Raw genomic sequence first — 24,367 nt, 5'->3', positions numbered from 1 at the left:
AAGCCATTCAAGTTTGCAATTTTACTGACTTACTTTTTTCATTTTAAGTATTTTTATATAATTTATTCTTTACTAAATGGAACCCCGGTATGTAGTCATCGCAGTTACTACTACACTGCACAAAACTAACAAACTACCAGTTGGAGTTTGTTCTATTTAGCGCGAAAGCTGATTAACTACCTAATTGAATTGTTCGCACCTGTCCTTCAGGCTATATTAAAAGCTTTAATTCACCCTTTTCAGCGCTCACACTAAATGTCCGTTAACTACTTTTGGCCCATTCACTAATTTTATTCAGCGCACAATCAATCCATCGGTGTGTTATTTGCCTTGCCAATTGCAACACACACCATACTTGCAGGCAACAGTGCAATGCAAAGCATCATTAATTTTACGCTGCATTGTTTTTCACATGCTGGCGCTGTTTCACTATAAAACCTGTTTACTGTAGCGAAACGCTATTGGGTTTTAAGTTTACTGCGATTGCTATTCCTGTCAGGAGCTTCAACCGGTGAGCTTAAGCCGGTGATTAATGGCTAACTATGTAATAATGACGCTAATTGTATATCACGCCAATGCGAATTAATATCTGCAAGTGCAAATGTACACACACATACGCATACATGATTTTGTTAGAGTCGCAGGAAGTTTCGTTATTAATTCTATGTAAATGCTAACTCTTGCCACCAAAGCGCTAATTGCATTTACCATTTACACGCGCACATACATGCAAGCCTGTGAACATGAATTTTTAGTTACTCATACCACGCGTAGTACACTTGTATTTTCATTATGCATATGTGGTTTTTAATAACGCTGTGAATTAGAGTTTTTAGAAAAACTTCAAAGCAAAAAATTTAAAAAAAAACTTAACTCGTGGGCGAAAAATACTTCCATTTGAGGACCATCAACCGTTCAGTGTGTTAAAGCAAGTAAGCAAGTAATAATTATAGAATTAAAACTTGTTAAAACGGAGTTTCATTCATAGTTTATAGACCGAGCAAATTTGTATCTCTCAAGTATGACTGACTTCAAGTTGCAAGTTTGGTTAGCGATACTGGAGTTGCAATAAGAGCGAAGAGCGAAAAGAAAGATAATTATTAATATATAAAACGAAGAAGATTTCTTTGTGAACTGTGCTAGCAGCTAAGGTAGCTTGGTGGTGGCAGAGTCAGAAATAATAAATAATTAATGTAATAGATCATAGCAGGGTGGTAATAAACTCCAAGCCTGGCTTCAACCAAGCCGATGTAGTATGAAAAAGAGAGCCAACATCGATCAATCTATGAACTCTCAACTTTGACTCATAAACACAACATCAACTTCTAATCAACTAGGTCTAATAAGAAACTTGCAATGCACTTTGCAGTAACTACAGAACCTACATCTTCGGAGAACCAAGCATTGGTTGAGAATACAAATGTAATGACAATTGTCCGTGCTGATCACCACCTGAAATGTGGTAACCAAATCTCCTCACTAACTAACATATGTAATCACTAGATCCCCTTTCTCACAGCAGAAACATATTAATCGTCCAACCTTTTTTGAAAACATCTGACACTAGCAGTTTGTGGAACAATCCACCGAACCTGAACACTTTTTAGACTCAACCAGAAGCCGCTGAGAATGGTAAAAACAAAGAACTTCAAAGAAGTTAAAACCGATTGGAAACAAAAGATAAAATAACAAATGTTAAAGGAAAAATAGTTTCCGAGCGATCTGAGGTTGGGAAAAAGAATTTTGGCACGTGTTTGAACTTTTAAGGCTTAAAAACGCTTTATCTCGATTTCCGGCAAGTCTACGAGTCTTATTGGAAACAGTTATGTAACAAAGTTGTAGGTAATGAAACGATCTATAACTTTTGTATATAGAGTTTTTTAACATAACCTCAAAATTTATGTGAAAAATTCAAATAACCGAGTTTTGGTGTAAACTTACCGTATGTCCCAAGCAACCTGTATATTTTTCTATAAAAATTTGGTCTGTTTTAAAAATATATGTGTATTTAGATTGTGTATGGTTTTTCAACAAATGCAATATCTTCTCTTGCAGTCGCTTCGCGTGACGCCTCTGGCAGTGGCAGCAGCAGCAGTGGATCAAGCAACAATGCGGGCGGTAGTAATGGTGGTGGAGGCGGCCAAACTAGATATCCGGTTGTAGTGTTTGTACATGGCGAATCCTATGAATGGAATAGCGGGAATCCGTATGATGGCTCGGTGTTGGCGAGCTTTGGACAAATACTTGTCGTCACAATAAATTATCGACTGGGCATACTAGGTAAGTATTAGGAACAATGATTTTTTTGCTTGAAACGACTTCCGACAGGTTGAATATGGAGTGTTAATAGAGTAAGTTTTGCTCACTTCTTCCAATACTTCAACATTTAACGGCGATTAAGTTACTCAATTGTAAGAATAAATACTTAGTTTGGGCTTACACTTACACTTTTAGCAAAGAGATAACGAATTGGTAATTCAATATAATTCAATGTAAGTCAAAAGTGCTTCTGAAGCATTACGGCATTACCGTTCGATACTTTTAAGGGTCCCAATGAAAGGAAATTGCGCAGAGAAGAGATTAAATTCAGCTGGCTGTTGAGTAGTGCTCTTAGTAGGGACTTTTCAAATTCGCTGAAGTGCGGCTGCTTGCATCATGACCGCCTTTATCAGCATAAATATAACTCAATATGTTATAAATGCTTTATGCAAATCCAACTGGCACATTATTTGATATTGAATACGAATTTCAAATAGAAAAAATATCAAAACACAAATGCTTAATTAAAGCAAAGTAGAACAGCGTGCATTTGAGCGTCCACTCTTAATTTACTTAGCCTTTTTTTAATGTAGAAACTCTATGCAAAACTGGTGCCACTCGCCTCTCTCCCTGCGCATATAATATTAATTTGCAGCAGTTTTCGGAAACAAAGGGCCATAAGACTAAAATAAATGGACTTTCACAATTTCAGCAGAGACCACCAATAATACATTTTCGCCTGCTACATATGCATGCTAATGTGTATTTTAAGCGCGCCTGCTCTGTGTGGCACTTAAAATTTTATGCAAATATATATGCAACGTGCACTTTATTAAAAAGCACAATTAGCGCCCAGATTGCAATGACACAGTGGAGCGGTGTTAATGTAACTACACACACATACACATGCACAAACACACACACACACATACACTGCACTTTAGGACACGCTTGAAAATAAACTTTTACTACTATTTAGCATAGAACGTAGCTTTACGTGATATTCATTTGTTTCTCAATTTGCATATGAAATTTGCTTTCCAGTAACCCTCCGAACTGAAAAAACCGCTTTCCGCGCTCCAATCGCTTTCAAGTGCGTTTGACTGTGTGTGGAGGCGTGTGTAATTTTGCGGCGGTGCGTGGGTTACTTGGTGGCGGTGTTGGAGTTGGTTGTGTTGCAATGCCGCAGTTGTGGCTGCTGTTAGTGTTTAGCTGCTTTGGAATTTATAAATGCAACTTTTGCTTTTATGAATTTTTCATGAGCCACCCGCACACACACACACACACGCGCACACATAGCGACAGTCAAGCAAGCAACCAAATGCGATGATTCGTTTGCACAGCACAGCAATTCAAATTGTTGCCGCCCACTATGCGCGCAAATGCGAATGTTGGCTATAAAATTAAATGAAATTTTTCATTCAAAATTCAACTGGATTTCGAGTTTAGAAGGTTGAAAGCGGCTTCAATGTTGGTGGCGGCAAAAAGGCGCGCTGGCGATGGCATGCTGCACACCGGTTGCCCGCTAGCGCATTCGACGCAACGAAAACACATACAGAACTAAGCGCGGTTACTACTAAATGCAGCTGCATGAACTCGAACTCAAATACCGACACGCGACTACGCGTTGCAAATAAGTGCGAGAAAAATGTCATCGCATAACGGGTGTGTGTAGTTTTGTGATGAAAATCGAATTTCTGAGTACATTAATAGCAATAGTAATCACCAGATTTGGTATATTTGGATGCTGTAAGACCAAAATTAAAAGCTTATGTAACAGAAAATATTGCATTATTTCTTTTTATTTTAAATGAAACTGAAAACAATGCTTAATGATAGCTGCAATACCAAAATAACGCCAAAGTCCTCGAAAAGGTAGATGAGAAGACTTCGCATCTTCAACTTCTGAAGAGCAACAATTTCGATTTTCGTTGTCCGGAATATCCCGAAAGAACTCACTCACAATGGTTTTTAACTGCACCAATTTTATACTACCATATAGCAAGGGTGATTTTCTGAGTATATTTCAAAACGCCAGTTTTTTGCCATTTTTTGTTTTTAAGAAATATATTTTTTTTTGTCTGAAATTTCTGATATATGCATATAAAGTAAACTATTTATAAATAATAAGTATATATAGATATTAGCTTATATTCGCCGGACCTTGGAGATCTTTGGATCGAAGAAGCAAGTGGTAACATGGCCAAACATAACTAAACGAATGTGGAACAGTAAACGGTTAGTTCACTTTAAAGAGGTGTGCCTAAATTTTCATGGATTTGTGTCAACGAGATAAATTTCTTGGAGTAATTCTCGGAAATTGGCCAATTGGAGATGATTGCTATGGATTTATATTATACCATAATTATAAGTGTCTCAATAGTTGATGACCGAAATATTATAATACAACAAGGAAGTTAATTGATCGCATATTCATAAAATCTATCTTAGTAATGTTTCGTCTATCAAAAAAATCAAGCGCTAAAGCCACACAGATAGTTACATATTCCTCCACAAAACCCCCAACAAATTAATATCATTAATTCCAATATTTTTACAACCGAACCGTACCACCCGTTACACAACGAACAGGTATTTTTTCGACCTAACACAGATTTACTAGAAACTAAGTTTGCACGTGGCATGTGGCAAGCGGCAGCGACAAAGGTAAATATGCACTTGTTTACCTGAATTGCAGCATGTTTTCAAAGATATAACGGTGACAAAAAATTTTGCGCTTACATTAAATTGCATGTGTGAATTTGTCATATCCGTGTAGCTCTCATGCACTCGAGTACATAATATATGTATTGCATATGCTCCCAGGTATGCGGCGCTAGCCACGGATTAAGCATGCGAAATCCGCAACGTTCAGCGTAAACTCCAACACGTTCCGCTTATATGGACACAGAGGTATGCGCGTGTGTGTGTGTAGCGAGTTTAGGCTTTAGTGCATTTGAACAGACCAAAGTGAAATAAACATGAGTGAACGCATCCGCACAGAGTCAGCGCAATGTTGACCTAAATGTAAACACTTACACATTAATACATATATATATATCTGCGTATGCGGGGGATGCGCCAAGTGACTGTTCTAACTCGTTGCCAGACAGCGCAAGTCATGCACAAATATTTTGCTTAAAATGTTGCTGCGATTGAAAAACCCGAATGTAATGGAATTTTGTCAGCAGATGGCGTAGGTAAACTCAACGCCAAAGAATGTGCGATACTTTAAGTGCTGTGTCCCAACTAGAAGTTACGACGCAGGGTCGGATAAATATTGAGTTTGCCTCCCTGCAATCATCGTACAACAGCTTGGTTGAGTTTTTCTCCTCATGCATGGATTCGATTCATTTGAGGGCATACACCTAAAAGCGAGTTCCATGGAATAGCCTTATCAATAGTGAAACAAATCAATTCCCTCTACTGTGCACCTTTTTTATCCTTGGGTTTACAAATTCCGATAATTTAACTGAAGGAGGTACTTTACTTGAAAATGGTAATGCCTGTTTGGTTGGCGAGAACTATATTTCTGAATTTGTTCAGGAGATTCTCAGATGATTTCCAACAATCATAATGAAATAAAGCTTCACAACTTATCTCTGTCTGCAGACGCCGATGAGTCAACGCACATCCCTACCTGAGTAATTGAGTTTAATTATGAGACCGAAATTTTTGATCTGAAAACATAAACGGAGTTCGCCATCGAAAGGTGAAAACTTAAGCTTCTCGAGTTCCTTCTCTATAGGTTTAATTTTATGTACCGACTTCCAAGGTCAGCGCATAACCACAAGAACTCAGCTCATAAAAGAATATAGGAAGTTATTTGAAATTTTCTGTAAATAAAATATTTCGTATCCTTTAACATAAAATCTAATTCTCCATTCCCTATTCAGGTTTCTTAAATGCCAATACAGATCGCTACTCGAAACTGCCAGCCAACTATGGCCTAATGGACATCATTGCTGCGTTACACTGGCTTAAGGAGAATATTGCTGCATTTGGTGGCGATCCACAGAGTATAACCCTAGCGGGTCATGGCACCGGAGCAGCGTGTGTGCATTTTCTCATCTCCTCACTGGCGGTGCCAGAAGGTATAAAAGAGATAATTACCAACAAATACAATATATAAAACAGGCAATTATCTAATTTCTTTGTAGGTCTACTTTTTAACCGCGCCATACTGATGTCCGGCTCTGGTTTGGCACCCTGGTCGCTGGTGAGCAACCCTGCCAAATATGCGGCCATCGTTGCGCATCACGTGAACTGTGCGCCCGACCTGTCACATGCGCATCTTATGAAGTGTCTGCGCGACAAGACACTGGAGCAGCTGCTGAGCGTACCCATACGTCAGCCCGAGTTCGGTTTCGCGTTTGGCCCCAGCATAGACGGTGTGGTCATCGATGGTGGTGACTATGTACCGCCAGCGCCCGGTTCGGCTGCTGCACAAGCCCAAGCATCGACTGCTGCCGGCAGCGGCCTCGGCGGGGGAGCAGGCATCGCGGCAGCGGGTGGTTGGGGTACGCCGGGACAGTTGGAAAATATCGGTAATTATTGTAGGCGCTAAGTGTATCATAAATATCATGGAAAAGTAATATTAAAAAGTTCTTGTTGAGTGAAATAATGACACAATGAATAATTAATTTCATTTACATCACCACTTTCAATTTGCAACCTGAACTTATTTCGCGCACTATTTGCTGTGCTTCCGTTGTGGGCATATTGCTTCCTCCTCTTCATGGCATCGTTGATTGTAATGCGCGCTGTATTTCAACGGGATTACAACACATTATCGACTTGCCTTTATCCGCTTTCTCCAATTGCTGTGGTGGCTGCTTAACGCACGGATGCGCTTTTAATGTCATCTTAAACTCCAATGGCGACGGCTTCAATTTGCTCTCATTTTAATACAGTATTAATGAGGAAAACAGCCATTAACAAGCTGTCAAGGTATGTAAAACCTATAACCTGTGAATGATTTATGTTTACACAGTTTTAATGCAAAGAGTGAGTGATTTTAATTTCGGAGAAGTGCTCGTTGAAAGATTGAAATCTGTGAATGATTGTGTTTATTTACTTACTGTTTAAATATATCACTGCTCAATTGCTTATAGCGTCTTTGCAAAGATTAAACTTATTATTTTTTACTGTGATGGAAATACATACGATTTGTAAGGCACTCTTGCAGCAAGCAGCTTGGTCCCTTCAATAATCTGCTTTGGCTTTTGCAAAGAAATAAAATATATTTCATCCAAGTCTTCTTGTTTTTTTAATTGTTTTCTTAACGTAATAGTGCTGTTTTCCGGTGTCGATTTTCCAAAATATTGGCATAATACTCACACTTTTCGGACTAGTACGATTTCAGTCAGAGACACCCTCTTGTAAACAAGGTTTGTATGTGCCACCCATTACGGATGTGTGCAGGCAATTAGTAATTAACATAAATTTGCGCTTGGCAATAATGTGGGTAATACATCGATATTAGTACATCATTAGCGCAAATCTTGCATTAATTAGTGTTAAATAATGCATAAATGGTGACATAATTCCAAGGAAACATGAAACAGCACTACTCGTATACTACACATACGCATACATGCAGATATATGGCGCTGACAGTTTTGTCTTATCAGTCGGCTTTGCTTCAAATTCTACTTCGGCGTCACATAACATATAGCGGACATAAGCAAAGATATAAAGTGATTAAGCACTAAGAAGAAGATCGTTTTAGCAAAAATGTAGCTCTACTTACTAGTACTCTTTAGCTTTTTAACTTAAAATTGTGTATCCTTCATTGCTATCAAATTTTTCTCTTTGCTTATGACTAATTGAATTACATCCATTCCGTAAATTATAGTATGCAGAACTAGCGGTACATTAACGCATATGCTTTAGATGATATGAATGTTATAATTGTACATATTTACAGAATTAGTGAATGTATTCACACTTATAAACGTGTCTCTATCTTTAACTCAACTATTTTGCATCAGCTACTTCATCACTTTGACAACACCACACGCGTTTGTGCTTGAACCGTTAACAGCAGCTTCTTACCGTGAATCTTTTCATAAACTCTTAATTAATTCCGCATTTCCTACACCTATCTACTGGAAATGGATTTACTTAATATCAGATGAGCTCAAGTACACGAGGGCGACTTGTTAGGATTCATAGACGCAAGTGTCAAGAAGAACAAATCTCGTCACAAATGAAGACACTTTGCCTTTTTAAATAGTATATCCTTCTTCAATTTTACCTCTGTATGATATTTAGTTCGTCATAAATGTTTTCCTACAATGAATTGGTATTTGTAATATTAAATAGCATTCCAAACGTATTTGGTTATAGTTACTTAAATATGATATGATATGATATATGATAATTAATATGATAATCAAACTTGCCTGTAGTATAGTATGTATAATTAATATATATTCTGAATTTGGTAATCGTTTTATGAAAAATTTGAGGTTACACACACCCCACTTCAAGCAAAACCAAATCACTTCGTGGTTGGTTTCTAATAGGTGGTAAATTATTAACTTTTCATACCTCTGTTATAACATACTAGATGCTAGTAGTGCAGAAACGAATCATATCTACAGACAGTTTTGAAATCTCTTTCTAACTAGGCAACAAAGGAGATTCCATTAAAGGTAACTTCAAGAACCAGAATTTATATTTATAAATGTAAAGAACAGCGCAGCATTGTTAAGTTGGCATTGACCTAAAGAAATGGAAATAGTAGCAGTCGACATCAAGATGCTTACACACGAAGATGGGTAGGTTAGCAGTGCAGAAGCTGGCGTATTCACAAGGCCAGCTACACAATTACTACTAGTATGCTGCATGTAGCTCACTAGTCTACGGCATTGTACAATTTTGCAGCCAAAGGGCATTATATTGTTTTTAGAATGGAAATGAAAAGAAAACACTGAAACAGACACAAAGCAAAATTAAATTCGAAATGTCTAATTGAAGTATATATAGATATAAATATTAGTTGTTTTGTAAAATTTTGAAAACGAAAAAAGGAAAATTGGTTAAAGTTTCACTGTTTAGTTAGTTTTTTGCTCATCGCTCTCAAACCATGAAAGGCTATGATAGAATCATGCGAAATCTATTTAAGCTTTGCAACAGATTTTTACTCAAAAGCTGGATTTTGAGTTTAGTAATATTTTAACATTAAATGATTGTTCAGACAATAAAGCCGTTTTAGAAAGGAGCTACAATAATCTTACCGTTTGTTCGACTCGCTTCTCTTAAAATTCTGGTTAATGAGGGACTAACGGGATAGCAAATAATTAGTTTCAATTCAATATTCTTTCAAAATATTTTAAAGAAGTGGCATACAACTTATTTGTCTATATATCTATATGTCTCTACACGGATAGTTTCTTCACCTGTGTTTTATATATGGTCTTATGTACATGTTTTTAAGAGTTCATATTCTGTAATGCACCTCGATTTTCATCAGTGCACAATAACGGTAATTTAACTGATTTCATTTGTCTTCCATTTCCTGGCTTTCACATTTTGCTTACGTAGCAAACAGTGCCGCCCCTTCCTGTAATTTTGAAGAGTACACAGATAGAATATTAATCTTTTTTACTGCAGACAGGTCACATACCACATATTGCATACCCTTTAGTCACCATGCAACCGATATGATCAACGACATTTGCGAGTGTGTGTAAGCTTTCCTTTGCATATGGACACATATACATACATATATTTGAGCGGACTCTTACATACACTGCATTTAAATCGCTCTCGTCTTAACTTTCTTTGCTCTCCTTGCTCGGCGTTTCGGCTTAAATCCAATTTACATGTAAAAATGCATTTAACGCGTATCTGAAACCAAGCTGCTTATATGTGTGAGCGCACATTTATATAAAATTGTAGATTTGCATGAAGCGTGAGTATGTGCATTACTGTGTGTGTATCATTTTCTGCCTGCTCTTACCACAATCAGTTTTAATTTATTTCGTTTGCTTTTATTTTCCATTTCCTTGCATGACAAACAAACGAATAAATACGCAGATATGACCTGTTGGCTGGCGTGACACGTGCCGAGGCGTTTTTCTCCTTCAATTCCGGCGACGTACAGTATGGCATCGAAGCGGATCGTCGCTCGAAAATACTAAAGGCCTACGTACGCAATACGTACACGTATCATCTGAACGAAATATTCGCGACGATTGTTAATGAGTACACGGATTGGGAGCGACCCGTACAGCATCCAATTAATATACGGTAAGCATTTTAAGCAAATACAGAAACAAAAGCAAACATGGTAACACAAACACACTCATCAGATACGAGATAATGTTGATGTATTGTATATAATGTATTTAGTATATAGACGCAATATGTTGAGTTATGTAATGCTTAATAGAGCGTAAAACACCAGAAGGTTCATAAATCCGGATTTTTTGGAGCACAATCCTCACATTTCACATTCTTTAAAGCCTAATTTAATGGCCAAATAATTACTTGTATTAAGCATTGGAAGAAAATCAACCAAATCTTCTCATACCATAAATTTATTACAATTTGCACATTTAGACTTGGCAGTAAAAGTCGGTAAAATCACTGAGTGCTTTCCTTGAGTGACCTACAAGCAAATAATTTCGTCTTTCAGGTTTCTTTTAACACATGCTATATCGATGCGATTCTGTATAATTGAATGGAATTATTGGACAACTCACTTAAAAAACTTCGAATTGGCAACAAAGCTGCCTGAAATCGGTTCACAACCCACACTCGACATATAACTGCATAAAACCAAGAAACAATTTTAACTATAACTTAATACAAGCCACAATTAACTGATAACGCATTTTCAGCACCTTTTTAATAGCTTTTATATAAGCAAACTTTAAAGTTTATTTAATTCTCACCACATGGGGAAGTGTTTCATACGCGTGTTTTAATACATATATACAAATTGAAGCATTCAAAATATTAAGTTAAACTTTATTTACATCGAATCATGTTATTTACATAAAATATTTAAAACCTAATCAAATATTTAGCTGAAGTGTTGCAAAATAATTCGGTTTATTACTGCAGCACGAATTGCGCAAATGGATAAATGAAATAAAAATGACTTTATTTATTCGAAATCACTCTCTCAACACTTCTGCTGTTGTTGATGTTGTTGATGTTGTTGATTGTAATAACTAATGTGAAAGATTAAATTTCATTCAATTAATTTCGTGTATAATATTTTGATAAATAAATTCATTCATCATTAAGTATTCAATATTTGTTAATAAAATTTTAATTTTTTTTATCACAACGCCTAAATGTGAAACAAAACAAACTGTAATTACTTTTTTGCATCAGTGCATTAGACTTATTTTTTTTATAGCAAATTTTATTTTATTTTATGTTATTAATTATTTTTAAAAATGATGGACCGTAAATGATCTTCATGCTCAGTCAAGCATGTGCGACAACTGATTAGAAAGTTATTCATTGCCTGAATCATTGCCTGATTTGCGGTGATGTCGGTATTACCTCAATTATCGATTTAGTGGACGCCTCAATTCAGTCAGATTTCTGGATTTTGCCTTGCACACCTCTTGCTTGACAAAATCCTATAAAAAGCCTGGTGTAGTCAGGTCAGGTGATCTTGTTGGCCAGCGAAAAACGGAGTTGCTTGATTATATGTAATTTTTTTTTTTAAATTTTCGTTAGAACTCCGCAAAAACCATCTTACTGGAACCAAACGCTATTAAATAGATACTTCTTTGGGCCAGTTTGACATCTTTAGATAAAACTAACTAACTCCAAGTTGCTCTAATAAGTTTCTAATCGAGACTCTTAGTACTCTCGATGTTAAGGTCTTTTTGTGATACTTCCAGTTTCAGCCAAAATGTTTACCAAAACCATAAAGTTCCATCTACTCGGGGGCGTGCCGCCAAAATCCCTCTGATTTTCCTCTGGACGGAAATGATAGAGTACAATTAATGGTACCGCTGCACTATCCACCAAGCATTCATTTTTTAAAAATTTAAATAATAACCTGCATAATAAAAAAGTATGTCGATTACGCAAACAGATACAATTTACGGTTTCTTTTTCCAGTATGACTCGTGCGCCACCCTGTAACCGGGAAGAATAAATTGAAATTTAGTACAGAGTGTCACAGTGCGAGAGCCCTCTGTGATTCAAAAAGTACATAAAATTGTGTGTAGTCGATCCCCTAAAAGTTTTATATACAGTTCTCACATGCTAAAAATTTTCTGGTAACATTTTCCTCTAACTCCTCCTCATACAGTGCAAAATAGGTGAAATATAAATATAAAGGCCATGTTGAAAAATACTAACAGCTAGTCTAATTACGATACAATTTCCATCTAGTTTCTTAACTTTAGAGGAAACGAATTAAGCACAAGTAAAGGTATCAAAATAAAGCCCCCACAAATAATTCCCTAAAGGCCATGAGGTGAAGCCCTCTCAATATAGCGATTTTCGGTTTTTCAGTTCACTTTATGACGTATGTATACATACAATTTATTTTTCAGTATATATAATATTTTAATGAAATAAATATTATATAATATTTTGTAACCACAATATGGTGTAGCTTTAACATGAATAAAAAGGGGTTATACCCTGGTAAGCCAATAGTAAAGTTTTAGGTTTAGGTAATTAGGTTTTTCAATATCAGAAAATTATTCAGATATTTAACACTATTAACCAGGTAAGATTTCTGTTAGAAAAAACATTCATAAATTTGCTCTGACGGAATCCTCAAACCACTCAAAATAAGTGATGCACCAAATTCGCTTGAGTACATGAAGAATATATAGTATGTATGTATGTATGTAGGTGTAAAGTTAGTATTTTGTACTATCAGAAGCTATGCACAAATTTACGAGCAATTTCAATTATATTGGGAGATAGCTTAAAGCTAAGCGCAACTCAACCGATTTAAAATCCATGGTTACGTACTATTACGTACAGCCATTGCTGCATACTATATAACTACAGGAAGCATAAAAGCAAAACATACTCAATTCCAGAATGCATAATTGTAATCGCCTCACTCATACCTATCTACGCTCGTACTCGTACTTCAGTACTTCAATTCGTACTCAGTAACGCATACAAGTATATAGGTATTAATATATTTATACCCTGAACAGGGTGCAGTATATTAAGTTTGTCACGAAGTTTGTAGGCGACCCTATAAAATGTATATAAAATGAGCAGTGTGACGAATTGGTAAAAATCGACGATATCCAAACGCTATAGCTGACATAAAAACTGATCGATCAAAATGGAATCTTTGTATGGACAACTTTTTTATTTGACAAAATCTGGCACAGATTACTTTCGAAGGCAGAGCCACAGTCTCCGTAAAAACTTTTCTGAACAGACCACTTTGACATATAGCTATCATACAATCTGACCGATCAAAATCGAGAATAGATCCTTTTATGTTACGTTGGTGAAGCGTATTACAGCTTCGCCGTAAACGAAGTTAACAAATTTTTCCTGTTTTCTTATTGCTTAGCAACAACTACACTTAAAATAAAGTATTGTACTCGTAAGCTATGCATTTTTTATGTAAGATACGCTCTTGATTGTAGAAAAATATTATATCTGTTCTTCTATTTTCACATTTGCAGTGATGAAACACTTGAAGCGCTTAGCGATGCACAAATTGTGGCACCCGCTGCTCAAACCGTCGACCTACACTCGGCGGATCATCGCAATTCGTACTTGTACGTCTTTGACTATCAGACGAGATATGGGGATTATCCTCAGGTAAGTTTGATGCTCCAATCATGGTCACGGCTCTTAAGCATAGCACACATATCTATATGTAATGAAATGTGTGCAAGTATTTAGGTAAAATTCGCTCATTATTTTGAACGGCTCGTGAAGTTCTCTCAAAGGTTTAATTTTGTACTTATAAAAATATTTCCTATATTTAAAAGCGTGTGTAAATAATTTCGATATTAACTAGATATACATATGTAGACTGCAACTACATTCAAATAAGGAACTCAGTTGATACACTAGTTTTGAGATAATTAGATTGGATTGCCGTGCCAATTAGAAGCCCTTATGTACGATAGATTGGTTTGTTGCTTCAATTACATCTTTTGCAAAATTTTAAGATTTCCGATATATATTTTTGCATATATCTGAAATTATGAAAATGAAAACAAATGAAAATTATAACTTTATTTGCATAACGGTCATTTGTAGACTATGTGAAGTATAGCATTCTTCACCTCTCCAAGTAAGTTTAAGAAAAAAAATTACTAGCACACTATTACAGATTGCTAGCAAAAAATATGATTTAAGCAGCAAGTTCTTCCGGCAGCAATAATATTCAATCACCAGACCATCAAAAGAGAATTGTGTATTTGAACAACTTGAAAAGCAAATTTGAGAACAACGTGCGATGTGTAACTCTCGAGTGAACTTTTAGTGACTACATACGTACAAGTATGTAACTATTAATAACTATTCAATACCGTTGCAAATAAATAAAGTCGAATATGAAGCTTTTTCTCGATCGAAATTTTTGTGTTAAGCCTTGCATTCATGAAGACATTTTAAAATTCTTAGTTTCAACCGCAAATCTCTTCGCATTTTGTCACTTTGCTGATTGAAAAGCAATTTTAGTTACGATGACATAACAGTATACGAAGGATGACATAACCAGCTAATTCTGGGAATTACAATCGTTCCTTTCGTTAGGTATCTGCTACAGAAATTCATAACTGCCGCATTGCTAAGATTTGTTTACATTCAACTGATTGCAGATTGCAGTTTATATATGTTCCTTTAACCCATATTCCAATGTACATATGAATTTATATGGATTTATGCTACGCAAGCATTTGAACTGCGACGCCACTTCAATGCACACATGCGCATATGCGCATATGCAAGTAGTGCGAGCATGCAGACCAGTCAATGCAGCAAACGTTCAAACAACTTATGTAGGCAATTATCTGCAATACTAAGTGCTTCGGAAGCGGCTCAAGGCAAGCCAAGTGCACTACGCCTTATGCCCATACACAACTGCTGCTCTACAACGCCCAACATAAGTTAGAGTTGAAGTGAGGTAATGCGAGCTTTTCCAACGCCAAACCCACTAAGGGACATCAAGTGATCTAAAGCGTGAGCATTTGCCTACAACACATACATATATATGTACACACTCCTACTTACTTTCCAAAGCAATCGAATGCGCTGAAGAGAGCTAAACGTTGATGAAAACTCTTTGAAAGCTTTCAATACCTGTGCTACTGTTCTAGGAAAATATTTCGGCATAAGTGCATAGTGTATGATTTCAAGGGCGATACATGAAATAGTTCTTATTATGTAATGAGTTTTACAGAATTTCACTCGCGTAAAAAATTTAAGATAGAATAGCAAGCCTTAATAAGGTCGCTGAGTTTTTGGGAAAGATGAGTTTTGGATTGACTTCAACTGAATTGCTTTATTGTCGTTTTTAAATAATAATCACGCAACGATTAGCCTCCTATCGCTCAACTGGCATGTGGGCGCATTTCAGATACGTACGAAATTAGCCGAGTCATGAAAGGCACGAGAGTTGTTAAGGATCGAGATCCATAACTTCTCAACTACAGAACAAACTTTAACATTAACCCAACTACAGCAGTCTCGGTAAGGCGCTCACTCAATAGGTAGCTTATAACCACCGCTTCAATAAACAAATAAAACATTTAAGAAGATAAATTTGAAAAAGACATATTTACATATATAACGAAAGCACATTTTGTTAAATAATGTGAATCCGCGTGAAACAAAAAAGAAATGTGTACCTATTATTTCTAGAAACTTCGATGTATTGCTATCCATTGTCTTTATTCTTCTTTTGTTTTCAGCGCCAAGGCTGCATTCATGGCGAGGACTTACCCTACCTCTTCGGCGCACCTTTAGTGGGTGGTTTCAGTCATTTCACACGAAATTACACCAAAACTGAAATCAATCTGTCGGAAGTTGTAATGCTGTACTGGTCGAACTTCGTGCGTACTGGGTGAGTAATAAAACCATAAAATGAAGAGGTTATTAAACCCCAACGCATGACCTTGACCTTATCAACACATACATTGATAGGAAAAGATAACCTAGAAAACTTTCTATTGCAATTCACTTAATTTTCATAATCCTTAGGTCATCCAGAAATCGTATGTATAAACAAAATGTTTTAATTTCCTTTCTTCGCAGAAATCCGAATGAACAAATGGAAGGCGAACATCCCGGTAGTCGACAGGAGCGAAGTCGATACAAAACGATTGAATGGACCGCTTACGAGAGTGTGCATAAAAAGTATCTCAATTTCGGTAAGTGGTTCCAAGCACGCTATATATATACAAATAGTAAGATCATTTATTAACACCATTTATTACTCAATATTTATATAAGCACTTTTACTTAGCTCAAACCATATCAATCTACATCTTTCCAGACACAAAACCAAAACTCAAGAATCACTATCGCGCTCATCGCTTATCCTTCTGGTTGAATCTCATTCCCGATCTCCACAAGCCAGGCGGTGACAATGTGCCCGCCGCACATCACCAACTGCTGGATGATACCGATGATGATGTCGACAATAATATCGCCAGTGACGGTTCCGTTAAGCCACTCAACCCACCCTATTCGCCGCATGCCGGCAGCGCGGCGCTTGGCAATTTCACATTATTTACTAATCAAGTATTCTCACTGCTGAATCTGTCGTCACCCTCATCGGCGCGTAATGGCTCACGTTATGGCGGCAAAATGTATGGCGCTGACGACAATGGGGAAGCGCATGCCGCCGGTAGTGGTTCGCCACCGGATGGCCAAGACGGTTTTGCTGCCTACTCCACCGCACTGAGCGTCACAATTGCAATTGGCTGTTCACTGCTCATCCTGAACGTGCTTATCTTTGCTGGCGTTTACTATCAACGTGACAAGACGCGCCTGAGTGAGCCGCGCGCGCAAACGAAACTGAAGCGACAAGAAAACGGTCAAATGCCGAATAACATATGCGGCGATCTCGAAACTTTAACGATACACACGAAAAACGACCCGGCGACGATACTTTCGCATCACCACGCATTGCAACACCAGCACCAGCTGCCACCTCCCGAATTCGCAGACATACCACATCGTGCGCCGCCGCCGCCAAAACATTTAAAAACGCTCCAAGATGCGAGCGGCAACATAAATATGGGTGGCGCGCTCAGTGCGCCGGGCAGCGCGGCAAGCGGTGGTGGCATGGTAGGCGGTGCCATGGGCAGCAGCGGCAGCGGCGGCAATGCTGCTGGTGTTGGGGGTCTGGGTAGCGCCGGCGGGCAAGGTAGTAGTGGACCCAGTGGCAGCGGAGGCGGTGGCAGCATGATGGGTCTAATGCCACCACCGCACGCATTGCAAGTCATGGGCAATCAATGTGGCACGCTTACTAAAAAGAGTTGCATGAAACAAACACAACAGCAGCAACAACAGCAACAGCTAGTTGTTACACATCAGCAGCATTTGCAGAATCATCATAATCAAAGCATGACGACGGCTTTAATGGGTGGCGGCGGTGGCGCTGTTGGTCCTCCGCCACCTTCGGTGTCCAGCGCACAAGCGCACACGCACGCAAATGTGCAACAACAGCAACAGCAGCAGCAACAACATCATCAGCAAGCACAGCTACAACAAATCCAACAGCATCCACTAATGGATGAGTTGCGAGTGTGACATTAATTAACAGTGCGTTTCAAATGTGATCTCTAGCGGTGATTAAATGATTGTGATGTGAAATGAAGTGGAAACGGGCGCCACACAATGCCACATAGCTCGATTAAAGTGTGTGTGTGCCGCTTTGTGTATTTATGAGCGTGTGGATGTGTGATTTTGCGTGAGTTTGAGCGTGTAGTGGATATGCGTGGATTTAATCGTGTGCGGCGTCCTTGGTGATAACGCCCATTACCTATTCTCTCTGTGGGCGTCTGTACGCCATTGCATTTAGTAGCAAACCAAAACGGGATTACATGACGTAGGCGCATTTTGTTAATTATATATTTAGTAGTATTAGTATTAGATATAGAACCATTCTTGAAGGTATACATATATACTAAGCACGAGGAAAAAGTTATATTAAGTCGTGGTGCTAGGCACAAAACCCAAATATTATTTCAAAACATGTTCTAACTGAAGCCATAATTAGTAGGAAATTTTAAAACTGAAATTTCGATTGTCATAAAAAATTGAAGTTCAACAATCAAATATTTTGTACATAGTGAAACTAAAGTTATAAAACTCGAAAGCGTGTAAACTGGTGCATTATTAGCCACAATTATAGTTACGAAGCTGGTTTTCCAACCTTTTTAGAATCGTATATGATTTTGTTACATTTAATTATAATATTTCGTTTTGATATGAATTTTGTTGTACATAAATTTTAAAATTTTCCAAATTACTGAAGTAATGACTTTGAAGCAAAAAGTAAGCAAATAACCCACAGTGCTGAGCTGCCAACGTATTCAGATGTCACTAAAGAGCCACTTAAAAAACATCTATTCTCATGTACTCGTATACTATATCTTAACTAAACTTTATAGTCATTGAGAAAAATGCAAGCTATTTCATATTTAGGATTTTATTTCTGCCTTGAACGATGGTTTCGTAAAATTCTTCTGTGTTTAGGTGCTGTTTAAATACAACTTGTCACTCGAGCATCCATCTAATTGTCTATCGTATGGTTATAGACTCCACGCACTCGTTGCATTTTCGTTATCACCGGAAGTCTTCAATAGTTTATAGATATTTTTAGTTTTTATGAGGTTCAAGGCATTAATATCTATGAAAAATGATGCAGAAGAAACATTTGAGAGAAGAAAAATCTGCGATTTGGAAACTGTAAGCGGCGGCACACTTATTACCAGCTAAACGATAGAAAAGTAATTCCTACAGGACCTCCTTATTGGCTGCAATATAAGTTGCTTACTGTTATAAATCGGTAAATATATTCACTTTGCAGCATGGAATATGTGAATACCCCTACTTTTTATAAATTTTTCCTTAAATCTTTCAATTTGATATAAGATTCTTACTGAAGAAGTCTACCTACTCATATCAGCACTTTTCCAAAGTATCTCTAAGTTCGGGAAATACAACATTGCTGGGGGTTTTGTATTCAAAGTAAAAATTGCAATCACCTTATATTCTAACTTTTTTGGCATCAAAAGCTTTCTGAAATGTAAATAGATCAAATTTCGGCAGAGTTGTATTAATTTTATGAGCCTATCCAAAATGAAACGTTTAAAGTTCCAACATATTTAACAAAAAGGCTCTGCTACAATTGGCAATAGCTTTATACTGCAAAAATATCTGATATACCGTAGTATCTTCAGTTGAGTCCTGCCTGTACAAATAACAAACTGATTGCTATCTTCCACAAAAGCGGGGAAAACCTTATAAAAATATGTGTGGAAACTTCCTTCTTCCATCTTCTCTTAATATGTACTCCTAATTGCTTAGGCAAAGCATGTCCGATGTTCATTTATATTGGATGTCAAATGTCACCCTTTAAGTATCGGAACACCATCTGACCTGAAATTCTATGTATATATCGAGAGTTCAGCAATTTTAGACATTAATACAACCGTGATTACTTCCAGTAATGAGTGATATTATCCTTAGCAATGTAGCGGCAATATATATAGCCGCAAGGAATGAGACAGCAATTCATATGAACTCACAAGCTTTGGCTACCAAAGTCTTTAAATCTTCTAAACACTAAACAAATTATATTTTTTGTGGATATTTTGTCTGAAGATCAATTAGTATTACCCTTTTTATTCAAATTATTTGAATTTTCTGTGTAGTCACAGTCGTGAGCACACCTGCGAAGGAGTGGCGTTAATAAATAAAGATATTTTGTATGAAAAAAGTATCCATTATTGATTTTTGAAAATCAGTTCTTGATTTACAATATCGAGGGATCTGAAAGTGTGAATATGACAGCATTTAATGCCCTCAACTTAGGCTCCCTTGCATTCCTGGTTTACTCTACCAGCCTGCTGCTAACACGAATTCTGTTAAGCATTTATTTATTTATTATAAATTCTTTAAGTTTTATAAGTAAATAACACTTTGGTTCCCTACTAGACACTGATATAACAAATTTAAAGTAGCTTTCCGTATTTGTGTAAATTATTCTTCCAAAGACTGATTAAGTGTGTATATAATAATTACCGTTAGTGTGCATCTAATACAAAATTAGTGTGTATATGTGCGCATAAGTAGGTTTGTATGAACTAATAAGTGTGAAGTAGATATTTTAAATGCATGTAAATAAGCAAAGGTAGCCGTAGTACTAAAACAAAATGAACGTTGTTAGAAAATTTTCACACAAACCAAATGTAGACTAATGAACTGAATGCAGAATTTTTCTTATTGCAATGCGGAGACGATCGGAGATAGATTTTGTTTTGAAACCTAAGTTCCAGTATTTTAATAGTTTACTATCTTCTTGAACCTAAAAAAGGTGAATAAAATTAGTTATTCGCTTTTGTTTCTTTTGTAAGAGATATAAACTCTAAAAAATTACTAAAATTTTCGACTACCAATAATGAAAATATATTTTCATTAAACTCTATTTTTTTTACTTTTTAGAGTTTCTATTTCTTACAATCAACCAAAATCACTTATGACTAATCTTATTCACCTTTTTAGATTCAAGAAGATATTAAACTATGAAACTATTAGAACTTAAGTTTCCGCTTATTATTTAAAAAACATAAAGATTCTTTAAACCTTCTGATATGTTATGTATGTTTGTGTGCGTGTGCAGGATATGTAAAGTTATTAACTTACAGGAATAGTTAGTTCAGATTTGAGTAAGTTTGGCGTAAGTAAGCAAATGTGTAATCTACAAAAACTTTGTAAGCAGCTTACTGAAAATCGAAGATTAAAAAGAAATATATAGACACTATATATAGTATAAACAACCATAGCAAATAACTACCTAGGGTAACTAAATCATAACGTGTATAAAAATTAAAAATATATATATAAATATATATAATTTAGTTGTAAGAAGTAAACAAGCAAGCAACAACAAGACTACATTGTAAGTGAAGCGATAAGTAGGAAATAAATAATTTGAATATTTACTAAGTATTTTTAAGTATTAGTGCGTATAAGAATATGTAGCATAAAAGTACGCAATAAGTACTTAACCTATAAAAATCTGTGACACAATTGTATTTTTAGTGCTGCAGTTAAAGCAGTAATTACTTGTCAACACCAGCAACAACGCTGGCAACCGTGTTTAAAAGCTATAAAATGACAACCTGTGCAATATATATAGAAAACTAGTTAAGCATGGAAAAAATTGTGGTAATATAAGTATGTTATAATTGTATGATGGTGAGCGTACGAAATTTAAAATGCGTAAAAAGTAAGGGATTAATAATGGATAATAAAAGGCAGAATTAATATTATAAACGAATGGTCTACTTTATTCTCGAAAGTGCAACATGGTGAGTTTTCAAGCGTTTTTTAATAGTTATTCATTCCACATGCTGAATATTGAGTGTTTTTTTTTTCACGCTAAGCGCAGATCATATTGTAATGCGAACATTCTTTGGCCACAAATTAGTTTGTTTGGTGTGTCAACTTTTTGTCGTGGGTATTCGACTTAAATGACAGAGAAAAATTCAACTGTAAATATATTATATTACTGTAAACACTGATAATAAAAAAACTAGGTTCTATTATAAGCTTTAAATAAAGTCTCAGTTCTACAGAACTAAGAGCGATTAAGTTCATTTTTCTTCAGTTGCTCTTCCCAACATTATTCGTGGAATTTCGTTTTACACCAATATCCGTAATGCTTTTAAATTTATAATATTATAACGGGTTCAGAACACTAGAAAGAACTGATGTTTTTACGCACTTTTCACAAATGTTAATGAAAGTTATTCGGAAAACAATTAAATGCCTGCAATCAGCAATAATTGATGAGTTTATGATAGGAAATCTCTGTTCTGCCACATGTTTTTTTAGCCAATAGAGTTTGACCCTGTTTTTAACAAATCATCCAGCTCAGAAAGTTTCTTCTTCAGCAAGATACCAAAACAATCTGTTCATTTGCGGCGGAACAACCTTGACTATGTTATTAGTTAATTAAGCAATATTTTCACAACACACAATTTTGAAAATTTCGCCTTTAATTTCACCATTAATTTCTCGCTTTTACAAGCACACTGAGAGTAAATTATTAATTTCAATAATTTATTAACAACACAACTTTCAGAACCTGGCTTTAACAAAAACCATCACACACTAAAATATAGTCAACACAAGAACGCTTAAATATTCTTGTGCGAAATGACGAAGATTAATAATAATTAATTAAGTTATAAATGATTTTGTGTTTGCTTCACTTATTAGCGGCCGTAGCAAATATTAATCACGAGACTCAACATCTTTTTGACTGAAAACTGTAAACTAATTCCAATAGGAGTTTCTCCTAAGGATAATACTGCCTCTGAAACAGCTTCGCAGGGCTAATTAAGTGTTTCCAACGCTAACTCCCATTTATGTATTAGAAAAATATTGCGGCGTAGAAGCAACGCTTCACATTTCAAAATGGAAATTAGCTTCTGCAAACTAATTAAAGTGCTCATAAATATTTTATTAATCGATGCTCTTTTTGGGCGGGCTGTGACAACAGCTGCATGTTGGCATAATTAAACTAATGTTTTTCTCCTGCATTTTTAATCGAAATTCTGAATTAATTTAACGAAGTTGCTATACCTGGATGTGGTGGTGGCGTATGAGCAACTTTTTGCTTTCAGTCGAGCTACCTAAAATTGATTACCTGTTTTCATTAGCAGTGAATAAATGCAGGTTGCTGTGCAGACTTCGTGACTAATCACATAAAATAGAAAAATTAAAATTTTAACGAAATACGCTACTTCTAAGTCATTGTGTGACAGCATGTGTCATTGGCCAAGTCGTACTGTGATCATTATTGGGGTATTAGTGTTTTGGAAACAGAAGATAGTCACATAGTCACAAGCAAATAATATTTAACTATATTTTTTTTCTATCTTAATATTTATGTTATTCTTTATGTTTGTCCATATCATTATCTTTATTATATCTATCAGAATATATGGTTGTATATCTCTCTATTCCTATCTTTATTTTTATCCACGAGTATACTTCTATCTCTACATGAACAACTTATTTACATTTATTATTATTCACAATTTCTCATAACTAAAATGTTTAATTGTGAATTATTACAGTCTAGGGTTGGATATACCTGCGATTTCCGTGTACATCTGTTAAGACACTACTGTAATCTAAAAATGATAGCGCTTGTATATATGTAAGTATGTAGGTAAAATAATATGCATATATTTGTATCTGAGTAATTTCTTGCTCATTTTGGTAGTAAAACTCATAAAACTTTTTCAATTCCACTTAAAATCTTCTCTTCTGCGCCTCATTCATGTATGCCTCAGCGCTTACTTAACAGACAGAAGTTTCCAAACAAGCAACGCACACTTGCAAAGTTTACAATAAAAATTCAATTATACGCCATTTCAACATAAAAATGACAAAGGCAATTTCATACGTATAATTTTATACATATGTATGTACATATATAGGGTGTTCCTACAAGTATAGAGGTAAACCCAGAGCAGATATTGCAATAAAAGGGTAAATGTTGGGTTACTCCTATTAGAAAAAAGCGTTTGAATGCAGAAATATTTAGTATGAAAATGGAAATGCGTCTGTCAAGTCAGATTTATATACGTATTTGCTCGGCTTGAAGTACTTCTTCTACAACTTAATTTTTTATTATTATATGTCAAGACTCCAGTGGCACTATTCGGTGAAAAGAGAGTAAAAACTTACTCTAACACCTGCCTTTTTAATTACAAACCAGTTTGAATTGGCCTACTTGAAGGTATTATCATATACTTGTATATAACGCCGAAAGCTATACCTTGCAGAGAAATAGAGAACGGAAGAAAAATTGTTGCCAAAAATTGCTAGAAAAGTTTTCTGGGCCGAGCCCTACGATTTCCAACTCGTTTTTCGTTAAAAA

At 36.0% G+C, this 24,367-nt stretch overlaps 1 protein-coding gene across 1 annotated transcript in view; it reads left to right on the top strand.

The window, feature by feature from the left end:
* LOC126766139 (neuroligin-4, Y-linked) overlaps positions 1-21,747 on the top strand; it is a 129,850-nt gene extending 108,103 nt beyond the window's left edge. Inside the window, exons 5-13 of the mRNA XM_050484007.1 lie at positions 2,056-2,280; positions 6,156-6,353; positions 6,420-6,806; positions 7,173-7,209; positions 10,306-10,518; positions 13,908-14,046; positions 16,149-16,300; positions 16,492-16,607; positions 16,733-21,747. Of these exons, the coding sequence (XP_050339964.1) occupies positions 2,056-2,280; positions 6,156-6,353; positions 6,420-6,806; positions 7,173-7,209; positions 10,306-10,518; positions 13,908-14,046; positions 16,149-16,300; positions 16,492-16,607; positions 16,733-17,994 (2,729 nt within the window). The 3' untranslated portion in view covers positions 17,995-21,747. The remainder of the gene's footprint in view (positions 1-2,055; positions 2,281-6,155; positions 6,354-6,419; positions 6,807-7,172; positions 7,210-10,305; positions 10,519-13,907; positions 14,047-16,148; positions 16,301-16,491; positions 16,608-16,732) is intronic.
* The last annotated feature ends 2,620 nt before the right edge of the window (positions 21,748-24,367 follow it).

The sequence above is a fragment of the Bactrocera neohumeralis genome, chromosome 2 (genome assembly GCF_024586455.1).
Source record: "Bactrocera neohumeralis isolate Rockhampton chromosome 2, APGP_CSIRO_Bneo_wtdbg2-racon-allhic-juicebox.fasta_v2, whole genome shotgun sequence".
NCBI classification, from domain to species: domain Eukaryota; kingdom Metazoa; phylum Arthropoda; class Insecta; order Diptera; family Tephritidae; genus Bactrocera; species Bactrocera neohumeralis.
Note: the sequence above shows the minus strand (reverse complement) of the source record. Positions and strands in the feature narration are given on the sequence as shown.